General features: G+C 43.4%; 1 protein-coding gene across 3 annotated transcripts in view; it reads right to left on the bottom strand.

Moving 5' to 3' along the window:
- Positions 1-14,981, bottom strand: part of LOC140487179 (ephrin type-B receptor 2) — a 718,490-nt gene that overhangs the window by 40,497 nt on the left and 663,012 nt on the right. For all 3 annotated transcript variants that reach the window (XM_072586828.1, XM_072586830.1, XM_072586829.1), the window contains one exon: positions 11,741-11,890. In XM_072586828.1, the coding sequence (XP_072442929.1) occupies positions 11,741-11,890 (150 nt within the window). The remainder of the gene's footprint in view (positions 1-11,740; positions 11,891-14,981) is intronic.

The raw sequence follows: 14,981 nt of genomic DNA, 5'->3' as shown, positions 1-14,981 counted from the left end.
GAGGCAGAAAGGGAGAAGGCAGTGCAGGTGTCCCTTGTGGTCATCTCCCTCCAAAACAGGTATACAGTCCTGGATACTGTTGGGACAGATGGCTCACCAGGGGAAGGTAGCAGTAGCCAAGTTCATGGTTCCATGGCTGGCTATGCTTTACAGAAGGGCAGGAATAAGAGTGGAAGGTTTATCGTCATAGCGATTCAATTGTAAGAGGATTAGATTGGCGGTTCTATGGTTAAAAATAAGGCTCCCGAATGGAAGACAGAGTCATGGAAGACAGAGAATAGCAGTCAAAGGGTGTTTTCTGAGTGGAGATCTATAACTGTTGGTGTTCCGCAGGGATCAGTTCTGGGAACCCTGCTATCGAGTCATAGCTTCCTACAGCACGGAAACAGGCCCTTTGCCCTAAACTTGACCAAAATGTCCATCTACGCTCACGTCATTTCCCTGCACTTGGTCCATATCCTTCTCAACATTTCCTTAACATGTATTTATCCAAATGCCTTTTAAATGTTGTTAATATACCCACCTTAATCGCATCCACTGGCAGCTCATTCCATATGCATATCACCCTTTGTTTAAAAATGGTGCCTTTCAGGTTCCCTTTTATTCTTTACCCTCTAACCTTAAACTAATCCCCTCTAGTCTTTGATTTTCCAACTCTGGGAAAAAGACTGAGTGCGATCACCCTATCCATGCCTCTCATTAACTTATACACTTCTGTAACATCCCCCCTCAGTCTCCGACATTCTGAAGAAAAATGTCCTAACTTGTTTAACCTTTCCCAGTAATGCAGACCATTAAGTTCTGGCAACATCCTTGTAAATTTCTTCTGCGCTCTTTCCAGTTTAGTAACATTCTTCCTATAGCAATACAAAACTCCAAGTGCAGCCTCACCAATGTCCTGTACAACTGCAATGTAACTTCCCAACTTATATAGTCAATGCCCTGACATAAAGGCCAGTGTGCCAGAAGCATTTTTCACTGTCCTGTCTACCTGTGACTCCACTTTCAGAGAACTGTGTACCTGAACTCCAAGGTCCCTCTGTTCCATTACACTCCTTAAGGGCCTACCATTCAGCATGAAACTTCTGCTCTGATTTGGCTTTCAAAATACAAGACCTCACACTTATCTATACTAAACTCCATTTGCCATTTGTCAGCCCACTTCCCCATCTGATTGAAGTCCTGGTGCAATTTCTGATAAATCCTCCTCCCTGTCCACGATGCCACCTATTTTTGTGTCATCTGCAAACTTACTAATAATGCCTTGTACATTCTGACCCAAATCATTGATACAGATAATAAACAGAAAAAGGCCCAGCACCGACCCTCGATAGCACTCCACTAGTCACCGGCCTCCAGTCCAACAAGCATCCTTCCACTATTACTCTCTGCTTCCTACCATCAAGCCAATTGTGTATCCAATTTGCAAGCTCCCTCTGAATTCTTTGTGATCTTCCAGAGCAGCCCACCATGTGGAACCTCATCAAAGGCCTTACTGTAATCTATATAGACCACGTCTACTGCTCTGCACTCATCAACCTTCCTCGTCACTTCATCAAAGAACTCTAACAAATTTCTCTGTAATCTATAGAAATGATTTGGAGGAGAATTAGGTGGTTTGAGAATGACACAAATGTGGGGGAGTCGCAGATAGTGAGAAGGATTTTCAGAGGACATTGCACAACATATACAGCTGCAGACATGGGCTGAGAATTGACAGATGGAATTGAATGTGGACAAATGCAAGGTAATGCATTTTGGAAGGACTAATGCACAGGGTAAGTATACAGTAAATGGCAGAACCCTTAGGAGCATTAATGTACGGAGATATCTAAGTCTACAGTGCCCTGAAAATGGCAATACAAGTGGATAAGGTGGTCAAGAAGGCATATGGTATGCTTGCCTTCATTGGTTGGGGCATAGAGTTTAAAACTTGGCAAGTTGTGCTACAGCTATATAGACCTTTAGTTAGGCCACATTTGGAATATTATGTACAGTTCTGGTTGCCAAACTACCAAAAGGTTGTGGAAGCTTTGGACAGGGTACAGAAAAGGTTTACCAGGATGTTGTCCAGTTTGGAGGTTATTAGCTATGACGAGACTTTGGACACATTTGGTTTGATTTCACTTGGACGTCAGAGGCTAAGGGGCAACCTGATAGAATTTTACAAATTATGAGAATTATGGATAGTATGGTTCATCAGGGACTCTTTCCAGGGTAGAAATGGCAATTAATAAGAGGCATCAGCTTAAGGTAAAAGGGTGCAAACTAAAAGGAGATGTGATAGGCAAGCTTTCTTTACATAAATGGTGGCAAGTACCTGGAAGACATTGCCACCAGAGATGTAGCAGCAGATGCAATAGCAATACTCAAGAGGCATCTTTATTGACATGAATAGGCAGAGAAGAGAGGGATACAGACTGTGTTGAGGCAAAAAAGTTTTTAGTTTAGAAAGGTGTCATATGCCAGTACATGCTCAGTGGGCTGAAGGACCTGTTTCTGTGCTGTACTTTCTCTGTTTGTTCTTAAGGTTCTGGATAATCCAAGATGGAGGATGGGAAAAAATTATGGCTGTAAGAACTGCTCCTTTTTTGAAGTATTTTTGTGTTGGAGCTAATTTTGCCAAATTCTAGGAACATTTTCAGCTTTTTCTTTGTTTTGGAATATTGGGGGGAAATAAAGGAGATCAAACAACGACACTTTAAAAGGAGGAAGAGAGATAAAACATGTGGGAAGTGAATCAAATGAGAAAGAAACCTGCACAGCTGTCTGACCCAGCAGTGAACCTACATCGCTGACTGCCTCTGCTGTTTGATTTCAAATATCTCTGGACATTGGAGAAAGAAAAATAAGAAAAATAAACAAACAGTGAAATTCACAGCTAATCCTGGAGAAACCTGGGCAACAAGTGGCTAACCTAAAGAATGTCCTTACTGGTTTTTTATGCAAATCTACATTAGTGTCTAGAATGGGTTCTTTTTTAATTATATGTTTTTTTTTACTGAGATATGTATCTTGATCAAACTTTAAAAATATAAAACATAGGTACTAAGGTAGCCTGGAGCAATGTTTTAGAGCACTAAGACTGGGCTATTTTTCTAAGTTTGTAGATTGTTAAAGTTCGAAAATGGCCTTTTGTAAAGTGATGTGCTCTTCCTGTTGGATGTGGAAAATTAAGGATCATGATACTAATGATTATGTCTGCAGGAAATATGTTTGTTTATGAATTCTACAATTGCAAGGATCACTTGCAGTGGCAGTTAGAGACAATGAAAAATCTACAGGTGCGATGCATGAAAGGATAAAAACCACAAATACAGTCAGGTAGATGGGTTACTTCCAGGAAATGTAGAGGAGGGAGGCAGGTAGTGCAGCAGTCTCCTTTATGTATCCCCATCTCAAACAAATATGCTGTTTTGGAAAATGTAGGTGATGTAATCTCAGGGGAATGTAGTATGGATAGCCAGGGTTCTGGTACTGAGACTGGCTTTACTGTAAAAGGGTTATGTCAGGTTCCAAGTGATCGATTATGATAGGGGATTCTCTCGTCAAAGGCACAGACAAACATTTCTGTGGCTGACCCAACAAAATAATGTGTTGCCTCCTTGGTGTCGAATCAAGGATATCCTGGAGAGGGTGAGAATATTCTCAATGGGGAATGGGAGCAGCAGGAGGTTGTTGTAAACATTGGAACTGAGGACACAAGAAGAGAAAAGGATGAGGTTCTGAGGAGAAAACATAGGAAGTTGGCAGGAATTTTAAAAATAGGTCCTTGAGGTTAGAAATATTTAGATTACTATTAATGCCATGAGTTAGTGAGGGTAGGAATAGAAGGATAGAGTAGATGACTGTGTGGCTGAGGAGCTTCTGAAGGGGAGAAGGATTCACAATTTGGATCATTGGAATCTCTATTAGGGTAGAAGTAACCTGTATGCGAAGGATGGATTGCACCTGAATTAGAAGGAGACTAATGTGCTGGTGGGGAGATTTACTCAAGCTCCTCGGGAGGATTTAAACTAATAAGGGTGTGGGGTTGAACCCAGGGAGACATTGAAAAAAGAGATATGTCTGAGACTGGTACAGTTGGGAAAAGCAGCGAGTCAAACTGTAAGGGCAGGCAGGAATGAAGCAGAGGATGAGGTATGACTGATAAATTCAACTCTTTCAATGCAAGGGGCCTAACAGGTAAGACTAACAAACTCTGGAAACATTGACAATGAGACTGAGCTATTATAGTGATTACAGAAACGTGGCTCAGGGATGGACTGGATGGACAGCTTAATGTTCCAGGATATAGATGTGATAGGAAGGATAGGAAAGTGGGGGGGGGGGAGGGGGGTGGTTTGTGGGGGGCCAGAGAGGAGGGGAATGGTGTTTTTGATAAGGGATGACATTACAGCTGAAATGAGGGAGGATATTCGTGGGAATATGCACACGGAAGTTATTTGGGTGGAACTGAAAAATAAGAAAGGGGATGATCACCTTATTGGGATTGTACTCCAGACCTGAAAGGCGTGGTACTGGAAAAAGCACAGCATCTGAGGTAAAGGAGAATCAACATTTTGGGCATAAACCCTTCATCAGGAAAGTGGAGTGGTAAGGGGGTGGGGATGGGGGTATGAGAGTTGGGATGGCGATAAGTAGATGCAGGTAGGAAGTGATGTGATAGGTCAGTGGCAGGGTAGAGTGGATTGGTGGGAAGGAAGATGGACAGGTAGGTTGGATCAAGAGGGCGTTGCAAAGTTGGAGGATTGGATCTGGGGTGAGGTGGGAGGTGGGGAGATTTAGAAACTGGTAAAGCCAATGTTGATGCGTGTGATTGTAGGGTCCTGATGTGGAAGATGAGACATTCTTCCTCCAATTGGCGGGTGGCTTTGATTTGGGGGTGGCAGCCCAGGAGCTAGCCTCATGGCCTTAAGGGAGTGGGAGGGGGAGTTGACATGGTTAGCCGCAGGATGGTGGGGTTGGTTGGTGTGTGTATCAGAGGTGTTCTGTGAACTGCTCTGCAAGTTGGCGCTCGGTCTCCCCGACATAGAGGAGACCACATCGAGAGCAACTGATGCAGTAATTGAAGTGGTGGATGTGCAGGAGTATCCCTGCTGGATTTGAAATAATCCTTTAGGGCCTTGGATGAAGGTGAGGGGGGAGGTGTGGGTACAAGTTTTACACCTCGTGTGGTGACAAGGGAAGGTGCCAGGAGTGGAGGGTGGGTTGGTGGGGAGCAGGGACCTAACGAGGGAGTCATAGAGGGAATGGTCTCTGCGGAATGTATATAGGGGTGGGGAGGGAAATATACTTCATGTGGTGGGGTCTGATTGTAGGTGGCAAAAATAGTGGAGAATAATGCACTGTATCTGGAGATTCATGGGCTGGAATGTGAGGACTGGGGAGGGGGTGTTCTATCATTGTTGCGGTTTGTGGTGGGGTACGAAGACAGAGGTGCAGGATGTGCAGGGTACTGTTGATCACGTGGGAGGGACAGTCGCAATCCTCGAACTAGGGTGACATCTGGGATGTCCTGGAGTGGATTGCTCCTCCTGTGAGCAGTATGGTGGGGGCAGAGGAATTGGGAGTAAGGGATCGTGTTCATCAAGTTCACCAACACTTCCACCTGACCTCAAGTTCACATGGATCATCTCTGACACTACCCTCCCCTTTCTGGGCCTCTCAGTCTTGTCTCTGGTGACTAACTCAATACTGATTCAATACTCAATATTTCAAACCCAACAACTCCCACAGCTACCTTAGCTACACCTCCTTCCACCCACCACCACCAGCACCCCCCATCCCCAACCTGTAAAAACATGATCCCTTACTTCCAATTCCTCTACCTCGGCGATACCTGCTCCCAAGAGGATCAATTCTACTCCAGGAAAACCCAGACATCCTCCTACTTCAAACACCACAACTTTCCCTCCCATGTGATCAACAATGCCCTCCATCACATCTCCTTCACTTCCCACACCTTTGCCCTTGAACACACCATTCCCACACCAGCAAGGATCAAATTCCCACCCCGATCCTCACATTCTACCCCAGAAATCTCCAGATACTGTGCATTATCCTCTGCCATTTTTGCGCCTACAGTCAGACTCCATTACCAAAAATATATTTCCCTCCCCACCTCCATCTGCCTTCCAAGAGACCATTCCCGCCATTACTCCCTCGTTAGGTCTGAGTGTCAACTCGCAGAGTGGTTGAGGAAACATCTCTGTTCGGCACACACCAATCAACCCCATCACCCTGTGGCCAACTACTTCAACTCCCCCTCCCATTCTCCCAAGGACATGTAAATCCTGGGGCTCCTCTACAACCAAATCAAAGCCACCCACCAATTGGAGGAAGAACACCTCATCCTCCAGTCAGGACCCTAAACTCACATGGCATCAACATTGACTTTGCCAATTTGCCATGAAAAACATGTATACTGTTTTGGATACTGTTGAGGTGGGACGACTTACCAGGGGTATGCAGTGAGGCCCAGGTGTCTGGCACAGAGCCTGTCCCTGTTGCACAGAAGGGAAGGAGGGAAAGGAGGAGAGTGTTAGTCATTGGGGACTCAATAGTTAGAGGCTCAGATAGAAGGTTTGTTGGGAATGAACGAGACTCACAGTTGGTGTGTTGCCTTCCAGGTGCCAGGGTACATGATGTCTCAGATCGTATCTTTGGGGTCCTGAAGGGAGAGGGTGACCAGTCACAAGTCATGGTCCATGGAGGTACCAACGATATAGGTAGAAAGAGGGACAGGGATGTAACGAACAACTTCAGGGAGCTAGGGTGGAAGCTGAGAGCGAGAACAAACAGAGTTGTTATCTCTGGTTTGTTATCCGTGCCACGTGATAGCGAGGCAAGGAATTGGGAGAGATATCAGCTGAACACGTGGCTGCAAGGATGGTGCAGGAGGGAGGGTTTCAGGTACTTGGATAATTGGGGCTCATTCTGGGGAAGGTGGGACCTGTACAAACAGGAAATTTGCTGGTGCTATTCGGGTGGGTTTAAACTAGCTCAGCAGGGGGATGGGAACTTGAGGTGTCATTGCAGTGCACAGGAGGATGAGAGTAGGGAGGACAGGGACAGGATTTCAGAGTCACAGGAATGTGCTGGCACACAGTAAACTGAAGTGTGTCTACTTCAATGCCAGAAGTATCCGAAATAAGGTAGGTGAGCTTGCAGCATGGATAGGTACCTGGATTTCAATGTTATGGCCATTTCAGAGACACAGATAGAGCAGGGTGAGGAATGGATGTTGCAGGTTCCAGGGTTTAGATCTTTCATTAAGAACAGGCAAGACGGTAAAAGAGGGGGAGGTGAGGCCTTGTTAGTCAAGGATAGTATAACAGTGGCTGAAAGAACTTTTCACGAGGACTCGTCTATTGAGGTAGTGTGGGTTGAGGTTAGAAACAGATGAGAGGTCACACTGCTTGGAGTTTTTTATAGGCCTCCGCAGAGTTCCACGGAGGTGAAGGAGAGGATTGGAAAAATGATTCTGTGTAGGAGTGAAAGGAACAGGGTTGTCATTATGGGGATTTTAACTTCACCAACATTGATTGGAAATGCTGTAACTCTAGTACATCGGATAGATCAGTTTTTGTCCAATGTGTACAAGAGGGTTTCCTGACATAGTATGTCGAAGGGCCGACAAGAGGGGAGGCCACACTGGATCTGGTGGTTGGTAATGAACCAGACCAGGTGTTTGATTTAGTTGTAGGTGAGCACTTTGGAGAGAGTGACTATAATTCAGTTATGTTTAGTTTAGTGATGGAAAGGGATAGGTACATGCCACAGGTCAAGAGTTATCATTGGGGCAAGGGCAATTTTAATGCGAATAGGCAAGATTTAGGATGCATAGAATGGGGTAGCAAAATGCAGGGGATGCAGACAATGGAAATATGGAGCTGGTTTAAGGAACAGAGATTGTGTGTCATTGATAGGTATGTCCCTGTGAGGCAGAGAGGAAATGATAAGGTAAGGGAACTGTGGTTTACTACAGAAATTGCATTTCTTGTTAAGCAGAAGAAGGAAACTTATGTGTTGATGAGGCAAGATGGTACAGATGAAGTGATGGAGAGTTACAGATCAGCTAGGAAGGATTTAAAGAGACAGTTAAAAAGAGCAAAGATAGGACATAAGCAGTCTTTTGTAAATAGATAAAGGAGAACCCTACAGCTTTCTATAGGAATGTGAGGAATAAAAGGATGACGAGGGTAGGAATAGGGCCAATCAAAGACAGAAGTGAGAAGTTGAGTGTGGACCCTGTGGAGATCAGAGAGGTGCTAAACGAACATTTCTCATTGGTTTTCACTCAGGAAAAGGAGAATATTGTAGAGGAGAAAAATGAGGTATGAGATATTAGACTAGAAAGGATCAAGGTTAGTTATGAACAGGTGTTATCAATTCTAGAAGGAGTGAAAGTAGACAAGTCCCCTGGGCTGGATGGGATTTATCTAAGGATTCTCTGGGAAGCTAGAGAGGAGATAGCAGAGCCTTTGGCTTTGATATTTGAGTCGTCATTGTCTACAGGTTTAGTACCAGAGAACGGGAGGATTGCAAATGTTGTGCCATTGTTCAAGAAGGGTAATAGAGATGACCCAGGTAATTATAGATCAATGAGCCTTACTTCTGTTCTAGGAAAGGTTGTAGAAAGGATTATAAGAGGTAAGATTTATAATCATCTTGCAAGCAACAATTTGATTTCAGTTAGTCAACATGGTTTTGTCAAGGGCAGGTCGTGTCTTACAAACCTCATTGAGTTTTTTGAGAAGATGACCAAGCATGTGGATGAGGGTAGGGCAGTTGACGTGGTATATATGGACTTCAGTAAAGCCTTTGATAAGGTTCCACTTGGTAGGCTGTTGGAGAAAGTGCAGAGGCATGGGATTGAGGGTGATTTAGCAGTTTGGATTAGAAACTGGCTTTCTGAAAGAAGGCAGCGAGTGGTGGTTGATGGAAAATATTCAGCCTGGAGTCCGGTTACTGGTGGTGTGCCACAAGGATCTGTTTTGGGACCACTGCTGTTTGTCATTTTTATAAATGACTTAGATGCAGGCATAGGTGGGTGGATTAGTAAATTTGCAGACGACACTAAAGTCAATGTAATAGTGGACAGTTTGGAAGAATGTTGCAGGTTGCAGGGAGACTTGGATAAACTGCAGAATTGAGCTGAGAGGTGGCAAATGGAGTTCAATGCAGCCAAATGTGAAGTGATGCACTTTGGGAAGAATAACAGGAAGGCAGAGTACTGGGTCAATGGAAAGATTCTTAGTAGTGTGGATGTACAGAGGGATCTTGAAGTCCATGTACGTAGATCCCTGAAAGTTGCCACGCAGGTTGATAGTGCTGTTAAGAAGGCATACCATGTATTAGGTTTCATTGGTAGAGGGATTGAGTTCCGGAGCCGCAATATCATGCTGCAACTATACAAAATGCTGGTGCGACCACACTTGGAATATTGTGTACAGTTCTGGTCCCCATATTTCAGGAAGGATGTGGAAGCATTGGAAAAGGTGCAGAGGAGATTTAGCAGGATGTTGCCTTGTTTGGATGGAAGATCTTATGAGAAAAGACTGAGAGACTTGGGTCTGTTCTCATTGAAAAGAAGAAAGCTAAGAGGGGATTTGATGGAGACATACAAAATGACCAGAGGATTAGATTGGGTAGACAGTGAAAGTCTTTTTCCTAGGATCATCATCCTAGCTCGTTAGCTTGTCAGAGGGGGCATAACTACAAATTGAGGGTGATAGATTTAAGACAGATGTCAAAGGCAGGTTCTTTACTCAGATGCCTGTATTCCTGATGAAGGGCTTTTGCCCGAAATGTCGATTTTACTGCTCCTCGGATGCTGCCTGAACTGCTGTGCTCTTCCAGCACCACTAATCCAGATCCTAGACAAACAGAACAGATGACATGATAGGGAACCAATCAACAAGGACTGCAGACTCAATCTACAGGACCTATGCTTGACGACACACTTCATATTCAGCAGCCTAATTTTGAATAAATCAATGGGACAGCAATGGGCTCACCCATCTCCTTGCACATAAGAGAAGCAGTGATGCAAAGACTAGAACAACTCTTCCACAAATCTGATTCAAACTTTGGATCAGCTTTTGTGGTAGACACTTTTGTAATAATTAAAAAACAGAGATTGCGAGCACACACTGGAATATCAACACCTTACTCACATGAACCAAATTTACAAGAGAGGAAGAAATGAATAATCAACTCCTATTCCTAGATGTGATCATAGAAAGAACACAGAATGCAGAACAAAAGTGTACAGAAAAGCCACACACATGGACCAGATCCTGAATTATACCAGCAACCAGCCAATCACACACAAGACAGGCTGCATGAGAACCCTGTTCAAAAGGGCTATGTCACACTGCAGCATTCCTGATCTGCGAAGGGAGGAAGAAGAATACCTCTACAAAGTCTTTGCCAAGATCTCTGCAATTTCATCCACAAATGCCTGGCAGACAATCAGCATGATGAGGACATGCCACAACCCAATACAGTTACCACTTACCTTCTGTCTAAAAAGGCTCAGAACTGACAGCCAGACTTCTCTGACCACATGGATTCATGACAGCACAACACATGCTCAGACAACAACTCACCAGAACAAAAGACCCAAAACCCATCGTGTGCAGGACAAACATGGTGCACAGGATTCCAAGCAAGGACTGCATGAAATACTACATAGGGCAAATAGGCAGACAACTAGCAATCTGCATTCATGAACATCAACTCGCCACTAAATGCCATGGTCAGCTGTTCCTAGTAGCTGTACACACAGATGACAAGGACCACAAATTCTTCTGGGACAACACAATAAAAATAGGACAAGCCAAACAGAGGACAGCCAGAGAATCTTTAGAAGCATGGCACTCACCCATGGACTCCGTCAATAAACACACTGACCTAAACCCAATGCACTGACCACTGCAAAAAACAACCGGAACCAGTAACCGGAAGCAGTGGGAATGAAACCAAATAAGTTCCACCTGACAGAGTACAGCGGCACCTCACAGGAGGCTTCACAGCACTGAGGGTATCACCTAGAAAAGGGACGAAATGTCCGCAAACTAAATTCCCAGCTTGGTATACATACCCACACCAACTGCAATTATGTTATGGGAGACGACGTAAACTTTGCCACATCAGGGCCATGTACTCTATTGGAGGGAACTTGTACCATGACTATCGAAGATTGTAAGTAAATTTAAGTGGTGATTTTTTTTTTTGTAACTTCATACTCGGAATAAAACATACTGAATGTGCTACCAGAGCCAATAACTGCGTTATGCGTTGCTGTAATAACAAAGATTTAGTTATTCAAAAGCGTGCTCTCAGGCTGGGGACTCCAAAACATAGGATCAGCCTTAGGATAAGGAGGCAGTCATTTAGGACTGACAGGGAGGAAAAATCTTAGAGGGTTGTGATATATGAAGTATTCTATCCCAGAGATCTGTGGATGTTGTATCATATAATAAATATAAGATCAGGAGAAATTGATTTTTGGTCTGTCAGTGAATAAAGAGGTATGTGGAGTGAGCAAGAAAATGGATTTTAAACCAAAGATCAATCATGACTGGTTCAACAGGCTCAACAGACAGTGTAATCTTCTGTTTTTATAGTCTTATATGTTGTCCATTTTCAACTAAATAATATCATTCGGAGACAAATATATTAAAACATGCCAAAGAACATCAAATACAGTAGTAGAGAGAAAATAACATACATCTTGATTGGTCATGTCCCAGTAAGGTCTCTCCCCATATGACATCACTTCCCACATGACTATGCCATAACTCCAGACATCACTGGCTGATGTGAACTTCCGGTACTGAATGGCCTCTGGTGCTGTCCACCGTATTGGAATTTTCCCTCCCTGCAAGCAAAAGATGAAATTTAAAGATTTGTATACTATTTATATGTTTCTTACATCAGGGATGGGATAAAAGATGGTAAAATTTGATTGGGTATAGTTGGCATGGATTTGTAACTGGGAAATCATGTTTACTAAGCTTGTTTATGATTGTTGAGCATGTCAGTAGCAAAGCTAAGATAAATAAAGTACACTTGGAATTTCACAAAACTTTAACAAAGTGCTCCGAGGAGGCTGGTTAGAAAAATTAAAGCTCATGGAATAGGAGTTAATATATGGGCGTGAATTCACGAATAGCTATTAGGAAAACAGAGATTAAGAATAAATGAGTCATTTTCATGTTCGCAAATTGTAGCAAAAAGTTCAGTATTTGGGCCCCAGGTGAACACAACATCTAATCAATGATTTGGACATGGGACGAAATGTAATTTTTCAAATTTTCAAAACTTACAGATGATACAAAGCTAAGTGGGAATGTGTGTTATCAAGGAGATGTACATGGATTGAGGAAGATTTGGATAGTCTTAATGAATGGCAAGAATAAACTGGAAAAACGTGAGGTTATCCATTTTGATGGGACAGACAGATGGTAAGAGGTTGGAAAGTGTAGATATACAAAGGTCATTCACTCACTATAGTCTAACATGCAGGTGCATCATGCTGTTAGACTGGTTGATGGAATATTAGCTTTTATTTCAAGAGTATTTGAGTGCAAGAAGTGACATATTGCTTCAATTGTATAGGACATTGGTTAGATTGCTCCTGGAGTACTGTACAGCAAACTTATTAGTGCTAAAGAGGGAGTTCAACAAAACTTCACCAGGGTTATTTGTGGAATGTTGGGACTGATCTATGAAGAGAAATTCATTTAATTGGACCTGTATTATCCAGAGTTGCAGAGAATGAGAGGTGATCTTATTGAAATGTTCAAAGTATTTAAAAGGACAGGATAGACACAAGTTGGATATTACCCAGGATTTGAGTGTTTAGAATCAGTGTGCCTAATAAGGGACTGCCACTTTTTTCCTGATGTGAGCAGATTTGTTTTTACTCTGTGTTATGAACTTATTGGAATCAGCTATAATAGAAAACTATGGAAGCTTAGTCTTGAGTATGTTTAAAGTAGAGACAGATAGATATTTGATGACCAATGGTGGTGGATACAAGGCTTTCAAGTGATTGATAAATGTATTGAATGACCTCCAATTGTTCCTATGTTCCGAACATATCTTACAGTTATATTGCTTGCACAACAATATTCTTTACTTCAGGCAGTAAATGTATCTGAAGCACTTACATATGCTTTTAAGACTTTAAAAATGTACAGAAAGAAAATAAATTTTCTCTATTCAATAACAAATTGATTATTTTTGGACCCTGTGGAAACTGTTTTTATTAGAAATTCTATTAATTGCAGGTGGTCTTTGAACTTGAGAAACATCATCAGTCTCGTTTAAAAAAAAACTTTGGTAGCTTACTTCGCTAAGTGATAATTCACAATCAGTCACCTGAAGTCAGAATAGGTGTTGATTACTTTTGGATCTTAACTAGTATGAGTATTTTCAGCTCACCTCAACTCTAGTTAAGAAAGGGAATGTTGGAAGCTCACGATCAGAAAGCTCGGCACGAGCAGTTGGGACAGAAGGCATCCTAAATGAGACCCAGCCGGAGTAAGAGCTTTAGAAGTTTTGGAGCAGAGTGGGAATTCAGAGGGCAAGGCATGCTTTTTACTTTTTTTGTATTTAAAGTTTGCAAGGACAATATCTGTTGTAATGTGGACCAGGGAATAAGGTGCCTACAGTAATTAAGCATGTTTCAAAAGGTTTAATTTAAACAGCTAAGTCATGCTAGAAGAGCTCAAAACCATGGCATGTTGACTACAGTTCCAGTGACTGGGGCCAGTGCAGGAAGTGTCTCCAGCTCCTGGAAGCCCAGGTTTTGTAGCTGGACTTGTAGCTAGGGAGACTGTGTAGCTGGGGACAAAATAGACAGTGTCATGGATCTGCTGGAAAAGAACAAAGGATTCTGCTTAGAAGCGACTGAGGAGGATTCTGGGAGGAGTTGGTTCAGTCACCAGTGACCACCCAGGAATGAATAAAAGGGATGCAAGCTATAGCAGCACAGCCATTTTTGGCGTGGCGATTTTGAGAAAAAGCTGCTTTGTGATTGGAGTGCTACGGGAGGTTTAGGTGAGGGCTTTGGGAATACCAGGCTTCAGTGAGGAGGGTGATCAGCAAGAGGTAAGGGCAAGGTAAGATCTTATTCTTTGTCTTACTGTAAAGAGTGAGAGATGGTAATTAGAGCAGTGGTATACTTCTCCTGCCAGATATGGGAGATCAGAGGGCAGTCTAGTATCCCTGACAACTATGTCTCCACGAAGTGTGACTGGCTGCAGTTCCTCACAGTTCAGTTGGAGAGGCAGTTGGACATGTTGAGGAGCAGACAAGGGGCACAGGTTCAGTCACATAGATGGATGACCACCAGGAGAGGCAGGCAGATAGTGCAGGATTCTTCTGTGGCTGCTCCCTCTCTAACAGGAATCAGGAAAATACAACAGCACCGGCCAGGTCTGTGGCACCACAACTGGCTCTGCTGGAGACCAGGATTGGGCAAAGTCCAAGCGAGAGTTAGTAGCATGGGACTTGCTAGTCAGTGGTGCAGACAGACGTTTATGTGGCTGCAATCAAGACTCCAGGATGGCGTGTTGCCTTCTTGATGTCAGGGTCAATAATATAGAACATAGAACATAGAACAATACAGCGCAGTACAGGCCCTTCGGCCCTCGATGTTGCACCGATCAAAGCCCACCTAACCTACACTAACCCACTATCCTCCATATACCTATCCAATGCCCGCTTAAATACCCATAAAGAGGGAGAGTCCACTACTGCTACTGGCAGGGCATTCCATGATCTTACGACTCGCTGAGTGAAGAACCTACCCCTAACATCAGTCCTATATCTACCCCCCCTTAATTTAAAGCTATGCCCCCTTGTAATAGCTGACTCCATACGCGGAAAAAGGTTCTCACTGTCAACCCTATCTAACCCCCTAATCATCTTGTACACCTCTATCAAATCACCCCTAAACCTTC

Source organism: Chiloscyllium punctatum, chromosome 16 (genome assembly GCF_047496795.1).
Source record: "Chiloscyllium punctatum isolate Juve2018m chromosome 16, sChiPun1.3, whole genome shotgun sequence".
Taxonomy (NCBI): Eukaryota; Metazoa; Chordata; class Chondrichthyes; order Orectolobiformes; family Hemiscylliidae; genus Chiloscyllium; species Chiloscyllium punctatum.
Note: the sequence above shows the minus strand (reverse complement) of the source record. Positions and strands in the feature narration are given on the sequence as shown.